Source organism: Buteo buteo, chromosome 2 (assembly GCF_964188355.1).
Source record: "Buteo buteo chromosome 2, bButBut1.hap1.1, whole genome shotgun sequence".
NCBI classification, from domain to species: Eukaryota; Metazoa; Chordata; class Aves; order Accipitriformes; family Accipitridae; genus Buteo; species Buteo buteo.
In genome coordinates, this window is record NC_134172.1 from 71,131,244 (window position 1) to 71,148,632 (window position 17,389).

The 17,389-nt window shown below is 39.8% G+C and overlaps 2 protein-coding genes across 12 annotated transcripts in view; one reads left to right on the forward strand and one right to left on the reverse strand.

The window, feature by feature from the left end:
• PTPN1 (protein tyrosine phosphatase non-receptor type 1) overlaps positions 1-3,924 on the forward strand; it is a 47,980-nt gene extending 44,056 nt beyond the window's left edge. For all 4 annotated transcript variants that reach the window (XM_075019265.1, XM_075019278.1, XM_075019273.1 and 1 more), the window contains one exon: positions 275-3,924. In XM_075019265.1, coding sequence (XP_074875366.1) covers positions 275-482 — 208 coding nt within the window. In that variant the 3' untranslated portion in view covers positions 483-3,924. The remainder of the gene's footprint in view (positions 1-274) is intronic.
• Positions 3,925-5,053: 1,129 nt separating this feature from the next.
• The window catches only part of RIPOR3 (RIPOR family member 3), a 54,105-nt gene continuing 41,769 nt past the window's right edge, over positions 5,054-17,389 (reverse strand). For 7 of the 8 annotated variants that reach the window (XM_075019207.1, XM_075019234.1, XM_075019243.1 and 4 more), the window contains 11 exons: positions 16,611-16,740; positions 14,993-15,577; positions 13,687-13,826; positions 12,692-12,824; positions 11,702-11,810; positions 10,334-10,495; positions 9,989-10,147; positions 8,652-8,854; positions 8,326-8,409; positions 7,260-7,350; positions 5,054-6,130 (listed from right to left, as the gene is read on the reverse strand). In XM_075019207.1, the coding sequence (XP_074875308.1) occupies positions 6,030-6,130; positions 7,260-7,350; positions 8,326-8,409; positions 8,652-8,854; positions 9,989-10,147; positions 10,334-10,495; positions 11,702-11,810; positions 12,692-12,824; positions 13,687-13,826; positions 14,993-15,577; positions 16,611-16,740 (1,897 nt within the window). In that variant the 3' untranslated portion in view covers positions 5,054-6,029. Of the gene's footprint in view, positions 6,131-7,259; positions 7,367-8,325; positions 8,410-8,651; positions 8,855-9,988; positions 10,148-10,333; positions 10,496-11,701; positions 11,811-12,691; positions 12,825-13,686; positions 13,827-14,992; positions 15,578-16,610; positions 16,741-17,389 lie in introns of all 8 variants that reach the window. The other variant, XR_012648794.1, reaches the window with a different exon arrangement.

The window sequence follows — 17,389 nt, forward strand, 5'->3', positions numbered from 1 at the left end:
AACTAAGTCAGCTTATTCTTCAAAGGGCACAAAATATTCCCAAGCGTGGCTTTGCATGACATACATGTGCTGTTCTAAACCTGTAATTTAATGGCCAGAACTGTAATAATTAGTAATAGGCTTTAGTTTGTCATCTGTTGCAGTTCCTGATAGCAAGAGATTTGCAGCTCTGTCTGTGGTGTTCAGTGGGTGAGGCTGTGCTCTTGAAGAGTCTGCATGGCTTCTCTCCTAAATGGAGAATCCAGTACTGAATATTTATGTCTTTGTCCTTAAGCACTAGTCAAGACACTGAAATTCGGAGGAGAACTGTTGGTGAAAATCTGCGTCTCTCACCCCACAAAGAAGAGTCGATGAAGTCAGAAAACTCAGAAGAGGATGATGAGAACATGATAACAACTTGGAAGCCATTTCTAGTGAATATATGCATGTTCACTTTCCTCACGGCAGGAGCTTATCTCTGTTACAGGGTGTGTTTTCATTGATGGACATGCCAACAAGATCGACCCTGCAGAAAACACCAACGATTTGATCGGTTTGTAATAAGCTTCTCTGAAAGAAAGCTAATTGAGGCATGTGAGCCTTGTCTCAGTGGAGGTAGATCTTAGGTTGAAAGGCCAGAACTTCGGTTAGGGCTTAAAGAGAGAATTGATGCACTAGGGTTTTATCTAGCCCTGTGGTCCCAAGAACATAATATTCTAATCTCAGGGCCTTAAAATATTCAGGAGTAAGCAGAGAAAATGCCAAATAGTCTGTTTTCCTTTTTTTCTTTTTTTTTTTTTTTTTAAAACTAAATAATAGAATTACAACACATTGTTGTTTTTAGCCTTTTTTAAAAAGCCAGTTCTTCTTCTTTTGTGTTTCAGAAAAACTAGGCACAAGTGAAACTTGCTTGTACTCTCCAAGTGTTGTAACCAAATACATGACTTATATTGATGAGTTCCCAAAAAAAGAGAAAGAAACCCACATACCTGAAGAATGTAAACTTTTTGGAAGAGACGGTGTTGGGGGAGGGGTGTTTGTGGTTGGTTTTTTGGGGGGGTTGTTTTGTTTTTTTTTTTACTTGCTTCATCATTAAAGACTGAGTTGTGGGCAGTGCCTGTGGTATTGATATATTTAATCTTGGCATAACTGTTCTTAAAGAGCTTATTGTTTTACATGTGTTTATAGAAACAGGCTTCTGCATTTGCTCAGGGTATCCCAACATGTCAAGCTCTTTTCTTTTTTTCTTTTTTTTTTCTTTTTTCTTTTGTTTTTAGTAAGTGTATCTCCTCATTGACTTTTGTTGCACTCTACTTGCACATATGCCTATTTACATTGCACCATCCTTTGTAAAGCTGTTTTTACCTTTGTATTCTGGGTTAGGAGAGGATGAGGGGAGGGAGAGACACAAGAAGGGAAATTCAACCAAAACATGTCCACCAGCATTTTGCAGCTGTGCAGCTGGCATTCAGAAGGACTAGTTCGTAAACCTCATCATTTGGAATGTAAAATGCAGTTTCACTCTACATCTGCTCCGTAAGAAATAGCATGCTTCCTGCAAGGGCCAGAGAGGTAACATACTCAGAGGCATTGCAGGCAATGAACAGGAAAGCATTTCAATAAATCCAGAGCAATTAATGCTGTGGCAGCTTCCTTAAGATGTAAAAAGTTTTACAGTAGACATGTTGGTCTGTGAACGTATCAGTTGGCTTATGATGCAAGCGTTTGTGTGTTCTGCTTTTTTTAAAGCAAAGATATAAAATACTGGCTTTAGTTTGGCTTGAAGATACGCTCTTCGGTAATTATCGGACACGGTGGTGTAAGAGGGTAAGTCTTGCACCTCTGCCGACAGGGTTGTTGCTATCCTAAGGTAAGCTAAGGGAGATGGGTGGTTTTGTCCTATGCCACGCTGTGTCTACGTTGTTTTGCTCAGTCGGTGGGCCCATTCTGCAGGCCCGGGGCTTGGGTAATGTAAAGTGCTTGTAAATAAGGATTTGGGTGCATTGGTAGAACTGTGACTGGATGCTGGCATTGCACTGAACAGTCTTAGTCAATGCCGTTCCTCTTGTTAGTACCAAATTATTAATAGCTTAAACAATAGCAGCAAAGATTTCTTTGCTCGTGTCATGGTGCAGAGGATAGGAGTAAACTCACTACTGAAAGTTGTAGTGATTGAAACTAAACCATGACAGCTGATTTGCAACAGTGTTACTAGTCAGTTCTTGTTATTTTTAAAGGCTTTCTAGATTTATAGCACTTAATCACCATTCTCAGTGCAAACATCACTATGGAGTGAGTATCTTATGTAAGTCTCTCTCCACTCCATATTTATTTTTGCAGAGCTGTCTCTAGGTGTAGCTCTTTTCCTTCAGTGAATAAGTTGGTGAACTGGGCGGGGTGGGGGGAGTTATTTCTATTTTGTGTTTTGTTAAGCTTGCATCAAGGGCTTTTCAAAAGTACAATAATAAATCCTCAGGTAGTACTGGGAATCAATACTTTACCTGTGAGACTGTTGGTCAGACCAGTACTTGAAAGGAGGAATGTTGTAATCAGTCAATATTTAGTTATATTATTGGAAACATGAAAAATGAGTATAGAAAAATGGTAATATATAATGGCTCATCTGTGTATTTAAGATGCAGTATGTGATTGCTTTGTCCCCACTATCCTCTCCATCATCTGGTAGAATATTGTTCTAAGGCAACATTTGTACCCCATTTGTATTAGAATGCATGTAAAGTCTTCTAGTGTCCTGATTAAATACCATGTGCTTGAAAGGTGAAAGAACTTATATTTCTGCTTACTGATGTGCCCAAATTATATTTGCATGAACTGATCATTAAGTGGCTGTGGTTCAAAGGGTGTTGCTGAAAGTATCTTCGTTCAGCGATAGACTGATTTGGTGTTTATCAGATAACATGTACTCGCCTAATACTTGGCATGACTTCCTATTGAATTTCTGCGTACTCAGTGTAACCCGGTTGTTTAGCATGGTTCATTTCAGCTGAGTAAGTATAGTACAGACATTCCAGAGAGTTTCGTAAGCCATATTCACACCTCACCTCTGGTCACTTGAGGCAAGCAATAGCTCAGCGATTTCAGGGTATGACTTGCTGTGCTACCTTCAAAGCTGCACTGGAGGAGGGAGAGGAAAGCCTCTTCTGCAAGATCTCAACAGCATTCTTTGATCTGCAGGAATACAGGCTCCTGAAGCGGTGGCCCATTTTAAAACAAACAAACAAAACCCACCTCCATACTGTTCCCAAGAGCGAATATTTTAAATGGTAGGCTTGAGAGGAAAGCAAAGCATCCTTCCTTTTGAATCCAGAATAATTCACTTGCCAATGATTCTACCAAGAGCAAGTTTCTGCAGATGACAAAAAAGTTTTGAACATCCCCCTTTCTGCCCATGTATTTTGCCATTTCTTTCAGCTGTTACAAATCCAAACTTACTTACACTGTCCTGGGATAGACAGTGGAATAGCCCACAAGCCCAGTGAGGTGTGTCTAAGGCTTATAATACTGAACTGTAAACATTTTTGTTTTGATGTCCTGTATATGTATGTAGTAGTTTGGGTGTGTATATACAGTAGCGTTTCAAAGTGGGTGTATTGGTTAATCTATTCTTGGAAAATGGACAAACATCCATGTTAAACTTGTTAGAAAGTTAGTGAGCTGCTCTGCTATATGCCTTAAGCAAATATTTACTCATCAGGTCTTTCTTTTTTACAGATTGCCATAGAATAAACTTTTTTAAAAAAAACAAAAAAAACCAAAAAAGCTAAATGTTTTGGTATAATACATTTTCAGGTATCTTGTCTTTTGTGTAAGCCGCTGCAAAGACCTCACAGGTTATAGTAAAATTGTACAGTTTTTCAATTTCCCATACAAGTTTTCAGTTCTCATTTTAGTTGTAACAATAAAATTCTTTTTTTAAAGAACGTACATGAGAGTCTTATTGCTTCTTGTCTTCTCAGGGCTAGAGCCACTGGCTACTGTTTTGAACCACTTGCAGATTGGGGCTAGCATGATGTTTGATGGGCTTTTTGTAGAGGAAAGTGATTTAAATGTTACCGTAAGAAACATTACAGTAACAGAACCATTAAACCTACCTTCCTTGTAGGTCAGAGCTCCAGTAAAGGAAAAGCAGTGAAATAAGTAGCCCATGTCTCCCCCTGACACATACATCTCCCTCCTCTAGTATTTCACTTTAAACAGTTACATTTTAACTACCTTGGCTCAGGAAACAGTGTAATATAAAAAGTGTAGTAACTCTCAAGCACAAGAGGTTGAGTTGTGCCTTAACCCAAACCTGCATGTGGTAGGGATAGGGCAGCATACTTAGAGCTGCTGCAGTCATCCAATTTCCATGTTGTTTAGATTAAAGTATTTACCTTTTTGTTTATATGTTTAAGGACAGCTACAAATGGAGAAGAGGTGCTTGCAAAGAGAATTTTCAGTAGTTTCATAAAGTGGTATTAAAACAGCTGTGGTGAGGTTTAATGCACTGCCCCTCAGAAACTGTCAGCACCTTATTGTTTGGGTTTAAAGCCCAGCTCAGGCAAAGTTGACTGAGCTGCCCTGTCTCTGACATGTCACTGGCTGTTTCCCTTTCCCCTTCTGGTGAAGGGGAAGAGTAGGGCAGAGAGGCCTAGGGAAGTAGAGGATTTACCAAAGTAGAAAAACTTCTTTCCCCTGCTTTTAAATGAATCTGTAAATTAAAAGCAGAGTTACAGCGCAGATAAGCAGCCCATTAAGTTTTAATTTGTTCTACAACAGCATGACCTAAACACCATGGTCCTGCTATTCAGAGCTCATCAGTAAAGACTTCAAGTGTATAAGCAAGCTGCACATTTCCAAACTAAATCCCAAGAGCAGAACCGTAGCTCAGCCTGTTTCAACAGTATAAGCCTGAACCTTTCACAGACAGCATACAGAATGGGTGCATGACATACATACTGCATATCAAGCTAAGGTGCATGTCAATTAAGTATCTTAATTCCCTGTGGGGGTTTAATGCCTTACACTTGTCTACAACACTACAAGCACATCAGTATGAAACATTTGCAGGAACTTGTCTCAACTGTTTTATTAGAATTTTAGAAAACAGTATGAAATCCAACAAATAAATACTGAATAGAAAAGTAATATATATGTAAAAAAAAATAATATATACACACACAAGCCAAACCCTTTCAAGTATTTCACCTGAAGCCAGGCTTCTCTTTATGGCTACCCTCCACTAAGTTACCCAAGTGTTGAGTAAGGAGCCTGACAATGGGTGTATGCTTATGAGAAGTCTTGATCTGTGACTAAATGAATAAATTTAAAAACAACCAACCTCAACAACTTCTACAGAATTGTCCGTATGTCAGTCAGACCTGCACATGGCAAATACAATACATACCTTCCTGTTGTAAACTGCAGAGGATATACACTCGGTACATACCCTTGTCAATCCTTGCTTGAACCTATCTTAAGTTACAATGCTTATGAAGAAATTGGCTTTTGAAGTAACAGGCTTTCCTTCTGCAACTAAATTGTGCAAGAAAACGAAACCACCAAGCAGTGCCGCTAGATTTTTTTTCTAATGTATGTGGCAGCTGATGTAAATGATCTGTTGTCTGCTAGTTTCTAGACGGACTGTTGGAGAGTGATCATTTCTCTCCTCTTTGAGAAATGCCAAATTAATAAAATACTTTATGGGAAAATAGATCATGTTTGACTTACAGTTTGAGCAGGGGCAGATAATTCCAGTGAGATGGGGATTTTAACTCAAGTGACAACCTGGTTCCATATTCTAAGAGATCCTAGTTTTTATTCATCCAGCACTTGATATTTCATCCTGTGCTGAGACAATGAGAAAACATATTCCAGTCTACTTAGTGTAGACTGCAAACTCTCCCCCCTTTGGAGATAAACCTGTACTCTATCAGTATGCAGCACATATATAGCAGGGCATAAGTAAACCAGACACTGATAAACAACAAAACAAAATCCTCACACGTGGCTGTGAGGACAAGTATGATTCAGCTCCTCATATTCCACTACTAAAATACTGTGATTTCAATTTCAGCCTCTTGTTGTACAGTTTCTCTTAATTCACAGCAAATCCTGTCCATTTTCTCAAAGGCTTGCCGTCCCTTTTCACCTATGGAGAAAGAGAAAATATATCACAGGCTGAGGAAGAGAAAGCAGTTAGAAACACCCTGAGAAATGTGATACTCTAGAAATACTTCTGTTGTGACCTTGTTGGGAACTGACAAGAACTCTCAGTAGTGACAAAAACATCTCTAAGGGAATAGTTTTCCAAAAACTGCTGGAAGCCACCATGGAAAATCAGGCCTTCTGTAAATGTTTCCACATGAGTAACAATTTGGAGCATCACAGTTGGAAAACTTGTTTTGTGATACATGTGAATCTGAGTGTTTCTGTGAAGCAAGTCTGGAGATCCCCAGAACTAAGCATGAATTGAAGGGGTTTTAGGAAGAACAGAACAGGGACATTCTGTCTCCTAGATAAACTAGACATCCTCTCTAGCAGCTGTGCATTTAAGATATTTAGCCTAGGCAAATGCTTCTGTGCCCTCAGCAGAAGTACAAATACCAGACAGTAGCAAATTGGGAACACTAACATTTCATTAGCAGCTCAATTCCACTGTAGATCTACTGAATTCAGGTGAAGTAACAGGTAACGAACCAGCATAAAAGCCATTTTGTTTGTACTCTACACCTCCAGCATTCAGAATGAAACCATTTGAAGAATAGGAACATCAAAATTAGAAGTAACCAGTCAGTTTGTAGGTGGCTAGAAGAGATTACCAGTCCAAGGAGTCTGGTATTGTTCTGATTTATATAAAAGATCTTTAAATCAGTTTAGCTAATCTCAGAGGCTGGAAGAGGCTTTATTGTGACCTGCCAGATTCAAATGTCCTTTTTACAAAATCTAGGAGGAAAAAATTGCTGATGCCAGTACTACTATTAAGAAGTACTCCAGCAGCACTATCAGCACTTTCAGTACTTATCTGCCACTTCTTTAAAAAGTTTAGTGGTTCTTAAAGCACTTTATCCTACAGAAATCTCCTTGGTCTGGTTCTACAAACTTTCATGGGAATGTTTGGTTATTATATGTGATACAAAGTTTATCTTAATGGCATGAAATAGCTGTTCATGAAACACTTCCGTTGTCCTCGAGGTGTTCAGGCTGAACTTCAGGCCTGTTCTGGTTCTGCACTATTTCACATTATTTTTTCAGAATCTGTATTTTAAGGTTGTACTTACCAAAGGATAACATTGTTTCCCTGGCTGCATTCCTAACTTCCTCTGTTTCAGATTGGCACAGGTGGGCAACCTGCTCAATACTCTCAACACCCTGTTTAAAAGAAAAACTTGCAACAATAGCTTTTCAGCAAGCATTTTGATTAACTTTTTTTTTTTAAAAAAGATAAACAAATACATAGCAACTCCCATCTCTTCTTGCATTCCAATTCTACTGGACCTTTCTTTTCTCCCTCAACATACCAGCCTGCAGTCAATTTTTCTGAGCATGATCTCACCTCTGCTACTTTCTCTCCTGTTTTAGGGCATGAAAAAGTGTAAAAGTTGTAGGGAAGAGCTCACTGCTGCAGTACCATTAAATTAGCATAAACCAATCAGCACCTTCACTGAAAGAGTTAATGCAGGTTGTGCAAGGGCAACAGTTGCTTTGCAAATCTGACTTTGAGAATAAGACTCTGATTTGTTGGGCCTATCTTGTGACTACATGTTTGTAGAAACTGTCCTCGCAATAATCCCTTGTGTGCAAACTAACTTACTACAGACTTGTGGCTGTTGGAAAGCTTTAAATCTGATCTGACGGTTTCTTATAATAGCAATGCAAATATTACTTTTATTTTCTGACTATAATCAGCTATTGTTAAACAAAGATGAACTGATTTAACTTTAGATTTCTGTAGTTAAAGCTGACTCCATATATAGCTGACTGTTGCTCATTTTTCTACATGCTAGATGTCCCCCAGTCAGACAGTGTCTGTTGTCCATCACCACTGACAATATTGCAGAAGTTAGAAAACATCCTCTCTGCTGTTGTACTGTGCCTGTCACACCAAATTGAGACACTCCAAGGTGCCTGCAGCTCCCTCTGCCTGCTGCTTTTTGAATAGCATTAATAGTTTAGAACTTCGGTAGCCAAAGAATTCATTAATTCAAAATAGAAGGAAGCTGAAAAACTAACCCTACCAGCTTAAAATAAAAATAATAAAAAAAAAAAAGCAGCAACTAGATACACTTTTGCATCTAGCAATTTTGGCCAGACATGCACAGAAAAAGCGGAGCTGTAAATACTTACTCTGAGGTTTTTAAGGGCCAAACATGCAGCTTGCTGAAGTCTTGCATCACAGTCAGCTAAAACATCAGTGTAAAAAAAGAGAGCCTAGATGAAAAAAGAGATGGAAAAAAATAGAAGAAAGGCTTTATAAACTGACATCAGCACTATTTTACCTCTCTTGAATTGAATAAAGGATATAGACAAATCACTTGAGCACTGATGTAGTTTAGGTTCTAGTTAACAGATTAATGAAGTGCGGAGCAGATAATAGTGCTATTCTAGGATAAAACAAGTTCCATGTATTTCAGCATCTATTTAGAAAAGCCAGTAAGAACTGCAGTCTTTACCTTTTCCCTGAAGTTCTTGTTTGCTGCCGCACGGGAGAGGCAGGATGTGGCTGCTTTGCTGACGCGGTGGTTGTCGTCTAGCTGCAAAATCCCAAGCAGCCGTAAAGTCTGTGGTAGAGGTTGGAGTTTGTTCAGTCGCTTTCCTTTCAATTTTTTAAGGCTCTTTAGCCGTCCAGGGCATTGTAGCTCCTCAATTAGCATTACTGTAAGTGAAAGGACTCAACTTCACTAACTGACAAATGAAGACATTACCAAGAGAAGACAAACTCCTCTCTAATTCAGTCTCCTTTAGCCACATGGAGTTATTCACATGGCTAATAAGCGAGCCAAGCACGGCAGGAAGCAAATCAGGATGACTGCCCCTTTCACCTTCTTTCCATGTCATTGTTTCATTTCCTCCTATGCCAAGACTGTCTGACAAATGGAGCAGAGATTATTATTTCACAATATTGAGTTCACAGGGTGCAGCGAAGCCCTGGTCCTTGTAAGACCTGGGTGTATTGAGTACAACATACAGTGCAAAAGAACTCCTGCGCCTTTGGACATTAGGACAAGTGGAGTAGTCCTAAAATAAGGAAAACACGATCAAGCAAAATACTTTTAAACATCTCTGAAAGATCTTGCTGTACTGGCCAAAGAGAAAACCCTCTATGTTTAAAAAATAAAAAAGAAAAAGAAATCAGACACTGGATTGACAGTTTCAGTTTGAAGAATATTCCAGGTCTTTTTCAGTGACTAGCAATGCACAAGTTCTCAGTTCCCCACCAGACGAGTCATCTGCATCAAAGTAAGACTAAACATGCAGCCAATATCAGGACTGTTTTTAAAAGAATTCTTTTCTGACACAGACTAAGTTTTAAAAGTACTTTCACATGTTGGACTAGGCTTCAGCAAGATACTGGCTACCTTGTGCCAGAAAACGCACGTTAGTAACCTCTGAAATTTTACTGCCATTATCTGTGTCTGATTACAACTCCAATAGTCACACAAAGCTACAGACATTTAGTCAGTCCTTGAACCTAGCTGTAGATTGTTGCCAACTTTGTTTCTGCTTTAACTTCAGAATATCACAGAACGCACTTTAGGGCTCTTAAGATAGATCTATCCTTCACATCTCTGTTTTGTTTCTACCCAGCTAGATATGGGACTCAAGCACGTCTTTCCTGTTCTAATTAAAATTGCATGGTCATAAAGGGAATTAAAATGGAAAAAAATTGTCAGTGCAATGGTTGGGCTGTTTTTTTGTTCTGAAAGTATATCTTGAGTAGTAACCTGGAGAGCAACAGCCAGCTGCTGGGCTTGTGAGTTCAAGCGAAGGAGCCAAGCACTGCCATTACCTTCTTTAGCAAGTTTTCCCAAGTGTTTCTCCAGGCTGATAATGTGGTGTTTCTCCAGGTAGCTATAAAATTGGAATAAAGTAACCGGTTCTGTTTGGAGGTACAGAGAGGGGAGCAACCCGTCACAGGTGATGATCTGCTCTAGCAACCTCTGCAATACTGAAAGTAACACAGAAAAGAACAAATGAGAAAATGAAAGGTTGGTTAGATGTAAGCTGCTTAAAACAAGTGCATACAAGTTTTAATCTATTTTTAAAATGCACAAGGACAATTTTTAGCCTTGAAATAAAATGAAACCACAGGGGCCTTGTGTTGTGTTCAATGAACAGACTGATCAACTGATACCTGCTTCTAATTGACCAGGGTATTTTTCTTTCACTTTGAGCATCAATGTGTATTTTAGTGCATGACGGAATCTTTCTGCTGAAGCAAACAAGATGCTGCCAGGCTCTGCAAGATCACTCCAGATTTTCAGATAGTGCTTCTTCTTTTTAGTCTTCTGAATAACTGGAAAATAACATTTTAGAAAGTCAGTGAGGTCTAGCAGATTTTGGTTTTTACATGAGAAATTAGGCACCAGATGGCATATCTAGAGATGTGTCAGCATAACTTGTATTTGTGTTATATAGATGGCTTTATTCAAAGCTGGAGATTCGCTGCCAGTATTTTAACATCTGCAAGCATTGATTTCACCAAGCTCGGGTTGAGTTCCTAAACTGTCATTACGAGACCTGAATGAGATGCCTAGCAGCTCTCCTGCCTCTCATTATTCATTTTAACCCAGCATCTGAGTCAAGTTTCAGAAGAACTTTCTGCAAGTTTAACTGTTTCCACTTCTACCAGCAAGAAATGTGCCATTTCCAAGCATTTTAGAGATCCTGTCATAAGTACCTTCACAAGTGGAGAACTCTGAACCTCAGTGCATAGGCTGAGGCAGGCGTTCTTTCATCAAACACTTCAAAAGAGCACTTGAAGTGATACCCTGTGGTTTCTCGCTATCATTTAAACCCTGTCATTTCTCACTCTTACCTACAGAGATGTTGAACTTGTGTTCTGCACTTAAGACTCCTACACTTTCCTCATCTTGTTGTGCCAAAGGCCCTTTGGAGCCTTGCTCCAGGGAACAGTTTATTCTCACATCCTTCAGGATAAAATCTGTCAGCAAATGCTTCCAACTAAAATTTGCATTCTTGCCACTATATTTACTAAGATGAGAAGAAAAGCCTTCAAAGTCTCCCACTGTGCCCTTATCATTTTGTCATATCCAACAGTCAGTGGAAGAATTTAGTAGCAGGAAGGCCTGTGATGGGAAAAATTGCACGCCAAACTTTTCTTGCAAATGTGTACAGAAGTTGGGCTGTTTGCTTACTAAGTAAAAGCATAGATACAAAAGGGGATTTTATTAAGGCTATTCTGCTGTTCTTCGACTGCAAACTCCATCATCTATAACACCCCTGTTTCTAAAACATATCAGTTCAGCTACTATTTCTTTGAGCCAAACTTCTTCAAATTTTTTGCTTCCTTGCAGGGGAAAAAAACCATACAAACAATGAGCCCTATTTATTCTAAGAATCTAGATATGAGAGCTGGTTTAATTATGTGAATGTTTGTAATGAATTTAGAATGAAACCCTGATGTGTCTGTGGAAGCTCAAGCAGAGTTACCTGTACCTCTCACATCTCTGGCATGCCTTAGAATAATGCAGTTACTCACTTTCTTCAACAGACATATCCAAGACATGCCCCAGGACTCGCGTCTGCTCTGATACTTCTTCCAAAATGCTCTCCTGCACAACCTGGGCTACATTTGGTGGCCTCAGTTTCTGAAATGCAACATGCTTATCTTAGTAGCTGAAAGAAAGGCAGTATCAAGCTCAAGATGAATGACGATTTGTTTCTTAGAATCAAACTTCTAAAATCTGTGAGAAAACACACCAGCTGCTCTCAAAAGGCCTCTTTTCCCATCACAGCACAGACAGGTCACTTCTGAGTGCAAAACTGCTCAGGAGGACAGGATGAGTAAATCACATTATGCTGGGACAGGCTGTCTGGCATTTGACATTCTTCCCTGCCCCTCTCCATTGACAGCGGTGTAGCAGATCAATACTAATAGTTACACTGTCCTCTGCTGCCCATTCTCATCAGAGGTAATACTTTGAGGACGATAATGTGCTTGAGCACTACAACCAAAATTAATTGAGGAAAGAGGTCCCAAGACAAGATAAGAGTTTTTTCTTGCCCTACATGCTACCAGTTTCTTTCTTACTGCTAGCAGTTTTTCATTTGTTAAAAAATGCATCACCTGTTATTGATACACAATTCAACCCAAATCTGTCCTACTGCATTTGCAGCCTACTTTGGGCCTAAAGGTATTACTGCAAGCTTCAGGAAAACCCAGAGGCTGAAAAAAAGCAGCAGAGTTTTGTATGACATGTTTTGTGCATACACACGTATACATATATGCATGTAGACAAGGCACTTCAGGACATGGTTTAGTGGGCATGGTTGACGGTTGGACTCGATGACCTTAAAGGTCTTTTTGAATCTAAATGATTCTATGATTCTATACACTGCATTTTTGGGACTCCATTCCTATTCGGAGTCTTTCTGCTTTATAAAAGAACCAGTTACATGTTCACTTTTGTCCATTATCAGAATCAACAATTACAACCAGTGCCCTGGAAACCCATAGGCTATTCCTTACCTGCAAAAGACCTTTGCACAGCTTCAGATGAGTTATCAAAAGTGCATCTAAGTTGTCATCACCAGTAGTTACATCTCTTGTTTCTGTTCTCATCTCACAGCTCAGGGACTGAAGCGTGTTGTCATTGTAAGTGCTGTTGAGATGGGGGGGGGGGGAAAGAGTTAAAACTCTCATCACTACGTAAATATGAAGACGTGCAGTCTCAATAGTAGCCTTCAAGCAAGTTGCAGAAGTACAAGCCAGGTGGCATTTAACAGATAACAGCATTTTTTATTGCATTTATAACACTTCTTAAAAACATGAGGACTTTATTTCTAAAACACATTCTAAGACACTAATATCAGATGAGTTGATCCCACAAAATCCCATTTTGGAGAATCAATACTAGTAAAAGATGCTTCCAGATAACGTCAATTGAGTTGCTGGCTCATTTGCAGTGGGTGAACTGCAAAAGCAGCACATAGAACAGGCAAATCCCTTGGTGTTCTCCCAACTCGATGATACTGGGAGCGTAGTAAGTCTCCCAGGATCAGGCTTGTAGCTCTGGAACATAAGTTTCAGTGCTACACAACTTGCAAAACACAAAATTGAATTCAAAAGAAAGAACATGTAGAAGAGTTCTCCAAGTTACTCGTAGCTCTCCTTTGCTAGGGCAGAACTGTTCAGCATTGTCTGATAAGGCTGTTTCCTGCAATCTGTTTCTAGCAGTCCTACATGTTAGGCCTTCCATTGTATCCTGCAGGTATCATTCTGCAATCTTTTCCATAAGTTCAGTTTAAGTTTTGTGCCATTTCAGTCTGGTAGGTATTCTGAATTATGAATCTCAGAGTATTCAAAAAAATTGGTTTCTATCCTGGATGTTCATACCAATAGCAGCTCTGCACAACCGTTACTTAGCCAAGTAAAGTGTATCGGTGTATTGGCAAGCGTTCCTGGGATCAGCCCTCTTTACCCCTTTCCCTTGTCCCCTATAATGAAGTGCTGCAGATACATACCTGATACTGGCTGTTCTTATGCTTCCAAATAATGAAAGCTCATCAGCACTACAGTCAGCGTTTAAAAAGTCAAAACTTTCCAGTACTGTCTCCACCATTAAACTTTCCATAGACGAATGTTTGTGATGGAGTGTCTTCAGCTGTTGATGGAATGGAAGGAAAAATATTGTTTGTATTTATCAAGTCATTTTGCATGAGTTCCTCGCTGTTTTTCAAATCACTCTTAAAAACAAATCAATTTGCTTTTCTGACTTCATTCTTAACACATCAGGAAAGTTAGCTCTTGGTACAGCACTCTGATCCCAAAATAACATTGCTAATTAAATTCAAAATATCCTGCAATATTTTAATCTGTCTGTATTCCTCTTTGGATTTCCATGCCTGTTAAGGTTGGTATGAGAGCTCATTTTCTCTGCATCTTCTGCCAGTAGTGCAATTTTTACTTATTCCCTGTTTCAGATCTAGGAGTAGCAATCTTGGGGGTCTGTTGCATTCCAGCATAGTATCCAAGAACTTCTATATCAATAGTGGATTTCATGGGACCACTAACTTTCTCCCCTTTGGAAAGGCTGCTTTGAGAGCACTTAGTGTGTTGGGTTTTTTTAATTTGCATTTTTAAAGTGGTTGCACTGGAATAGGAAGTCAGTGTAGTTTTGTTAACATCATTTATTATTCCAGACCTTAGATGAAGTCTTACAGTATTTTATGTCCCAAGTCTGCACACTGGCCCCACGTACTACAACACTACCAAATTTGCAATATAACCCACTGCTTGCAGAAAGCTCTTCTCCAGGACCTTTCCTCTAAAGAAGGAAGTGCTTTCAGCATCCTATGACTTGTCAGACAGACTGAACCGCCTGCAAAAGCTAGGTGATCCTGGAGAAACATTAGGTTTGATGAACTGATGCAGTCATCTCAATGTATACTAAATCTGAAAAACATCCAAAAAATTAGAAGCAAACCAAAACACAGAGGCTCTGACATACAGTTCAGATTCTGCTTAGCCCAGAGTAGTTTCCACTTTGACTGCATGCAGTTTCTTAATGTCTTTTTCCAATTTATTGATCTGCGCACAGCATTCAAAGGCTGCCTCTGGCATGCTGTGCAACATAATGCTCCTGTGTAGTTAGCTCTCAAGGCTGCCTTTTCCGAGTAGTGCCTGACCTCTGGTGGCCAAACTTACTTTCTGGGAACATGCCATCGATACATCATTAAATTAAATCCACCACAGCTTCATGAAACTTCTACAGTTTTAGGAGTAACAGTGGAAGCTGCACCATCTACCAGGAGTAAAACACTACCATACCTTTAATTTATCCCTCAGAGATGAAACCTGGTATTCCAATTTCTCCAGTTGGGCTTGCCCCACATCATGCAATTTCAGCATATTTAACACTTCTTGGACAGTCTTATCAATTGACTTTGTACATCCATCTAGTTTTATGTCATTTGCAGCATTCAAGCTTTTCTGGCTAATGTCTTCTTGCTCCGTCAGACGGCGATTTCTGGTCTGGTTGAAAGAACCTCTACTGCCTTTGTGACGATGCAGAAAACTAGATGGGTTATTTGGAAATCCATCCACACACGGAGTCTTCTTCAGGATATCTAGAGTTGTGTGATTTGGAAGAGGATGCTGTTGCTCTTCTGCACAAGTCTCCTGAATAATCACCAGTGGCAAGGTCCTATGGTCTAGAGCTGGAGTTGTATTTCTGGATTCAGTCCCTTTCTGATCCTCAGAGCTGAACGAGTCTGCCTCACTTGTCTCTGCAGGATTGTGAGGCTCACTCTTCCCACGTACATCAAAATCACAGGCAGCCAAGTAGCTCAATATGCTGGGAGGCCGAGCTTCATCACTTACATCCCCTTGGTTCTGCCTTTGTTGCAAAACAGACTGCAGCAAATAGATTTGTAAGTGAGCACATATACAATTGAAAAGCATAAGATACTGCCTAAAATAGAGAACTATGGTTTCCTGTTCTTGGAAACATACGCACCCAAACTGATCAAAACCACAGGGCTCTTCAGCACAAAGAAGCCAGGCCAGCATAGACTGGACAAAAGAAACTATTAAAACAAAGTACTAAGAGCCTACTGGATGAACTAAGTGGAGCAGTAGTAACTGTGCTTTAGATCTTTCAGATGAAAGTTACCAAGACAGCTAAAAAGTTGTTTCTGGAAAAAAAAACCTTGCCAAGCAGCTTTCATGTCACATCAGCTCAGGACAGGATGTGAATGTAGTGGTTAGAGGAAATGTTCATTTTGAAGAATCCAACATACCCTGTACAAAAAATAAACCTTTCTGAAAAAGACCGTATATTCTGCTGCCTTGGTGAAGCAACACCAAACCTGACTCAGACTGGATGTTAGGGGAACATACATATGATGTTATTAGTATTTGAGACATATGGCAGAATTAACAGAATCATACAAAACAATCATTAAAACAAAACCCTCTTGAATGAATAGAAAGAAGACAGGGTTTTCTCTTCCCCTGGGCTACACTTAGCAAAAAGTGGGATTACAGAAGAGGAAGGCTTGTTTCACATAGCACCTCTAAGATGCCATTCTGCTCCATGGCTACCGAGACAGACTAGTTCATAGTCTGATTCCCTCCACAGACTATTAGAGCAGATGCCTACACCCTTACCATTCTGGCTGCCAAGAGGAATATTTGGCAGGGTTTTTTTTTTCTCTGGCTGCCAAGAGGAATATTTGGCAGGGTTTTTTTTCTTTTACAAAACCTAAAATGGAACTCAAAAGAATAGGGGTTAAAAGAAAAATATAATGAAGCCCCAAAATAAACAGCAAAGGCCCTGGAGTGCTACATTTTCACATTTCTGAGTATGTTCTTCAATAGCTTAATCTAATCCAAAAATCAAGTCCTAGATCTGTGCTTTGCATTTCGCTTTCCTCAGCATACTTACCAGGTAATATTTCTCTCTGAAGCTGGGTGTATTTGGTGGGGTCCAGTTGTACAACGAGCTCTTCCTGCTACCCACAGAAAACTTGGCAGTGGTTCCAGGTGACAAAAACAGGTTCTCTGTGTCAAAGGGGCTGTAGCAGAAGACACAAAGGCCTAAGTGTCAGTAAGACCAGAATGCACAGAAGTGTTTAGCAGTGGGAATAGCTGTTAGGATTTGAACTGTGACATTTAGTAAAGAACACAGGGAACAAAAGGAAAGAGAGGGTGCCTCTCTGACCAGTATCTTTGATTGTACCAGCAGAGAAAGAGGTAGGCAAAAAGATTGCATATTTTACACAGAATTCTCAGCACCCTTTAGACAGAGACCTGTGCCACAGTCTTGGAAGAAGAGTCCAACAGGCCAAAATTCTGAAGTGCTCTCCATCCTTCTGCAGCATCCGACACGGACGCCAGTGCTGACAAATACAGTATAGGCTGCTTGCTGACAGCCACTGGACAGATAGTCAGGCATACACCATACCAGATAGGAAGGAATTACAACACATGTAATAAAAGGAAAACTGTCATTAATTTCCCTCCTGCACAGCACATGCCACCTGGAAAAGCCACTGAAAAACTTCATTATCCTTCAAATATTAATAAACAATTCCTTTGGCTGGCAGAGGAAGCTTGTGCAGTGGTATATGGCAAGTTACATGGTTCATACAGTCATGGATGAATCCCGTTATAGCCCCAGAGGACACTGGCTATGGTTTACAAGAGTTTGACAAGTCCTGCTCT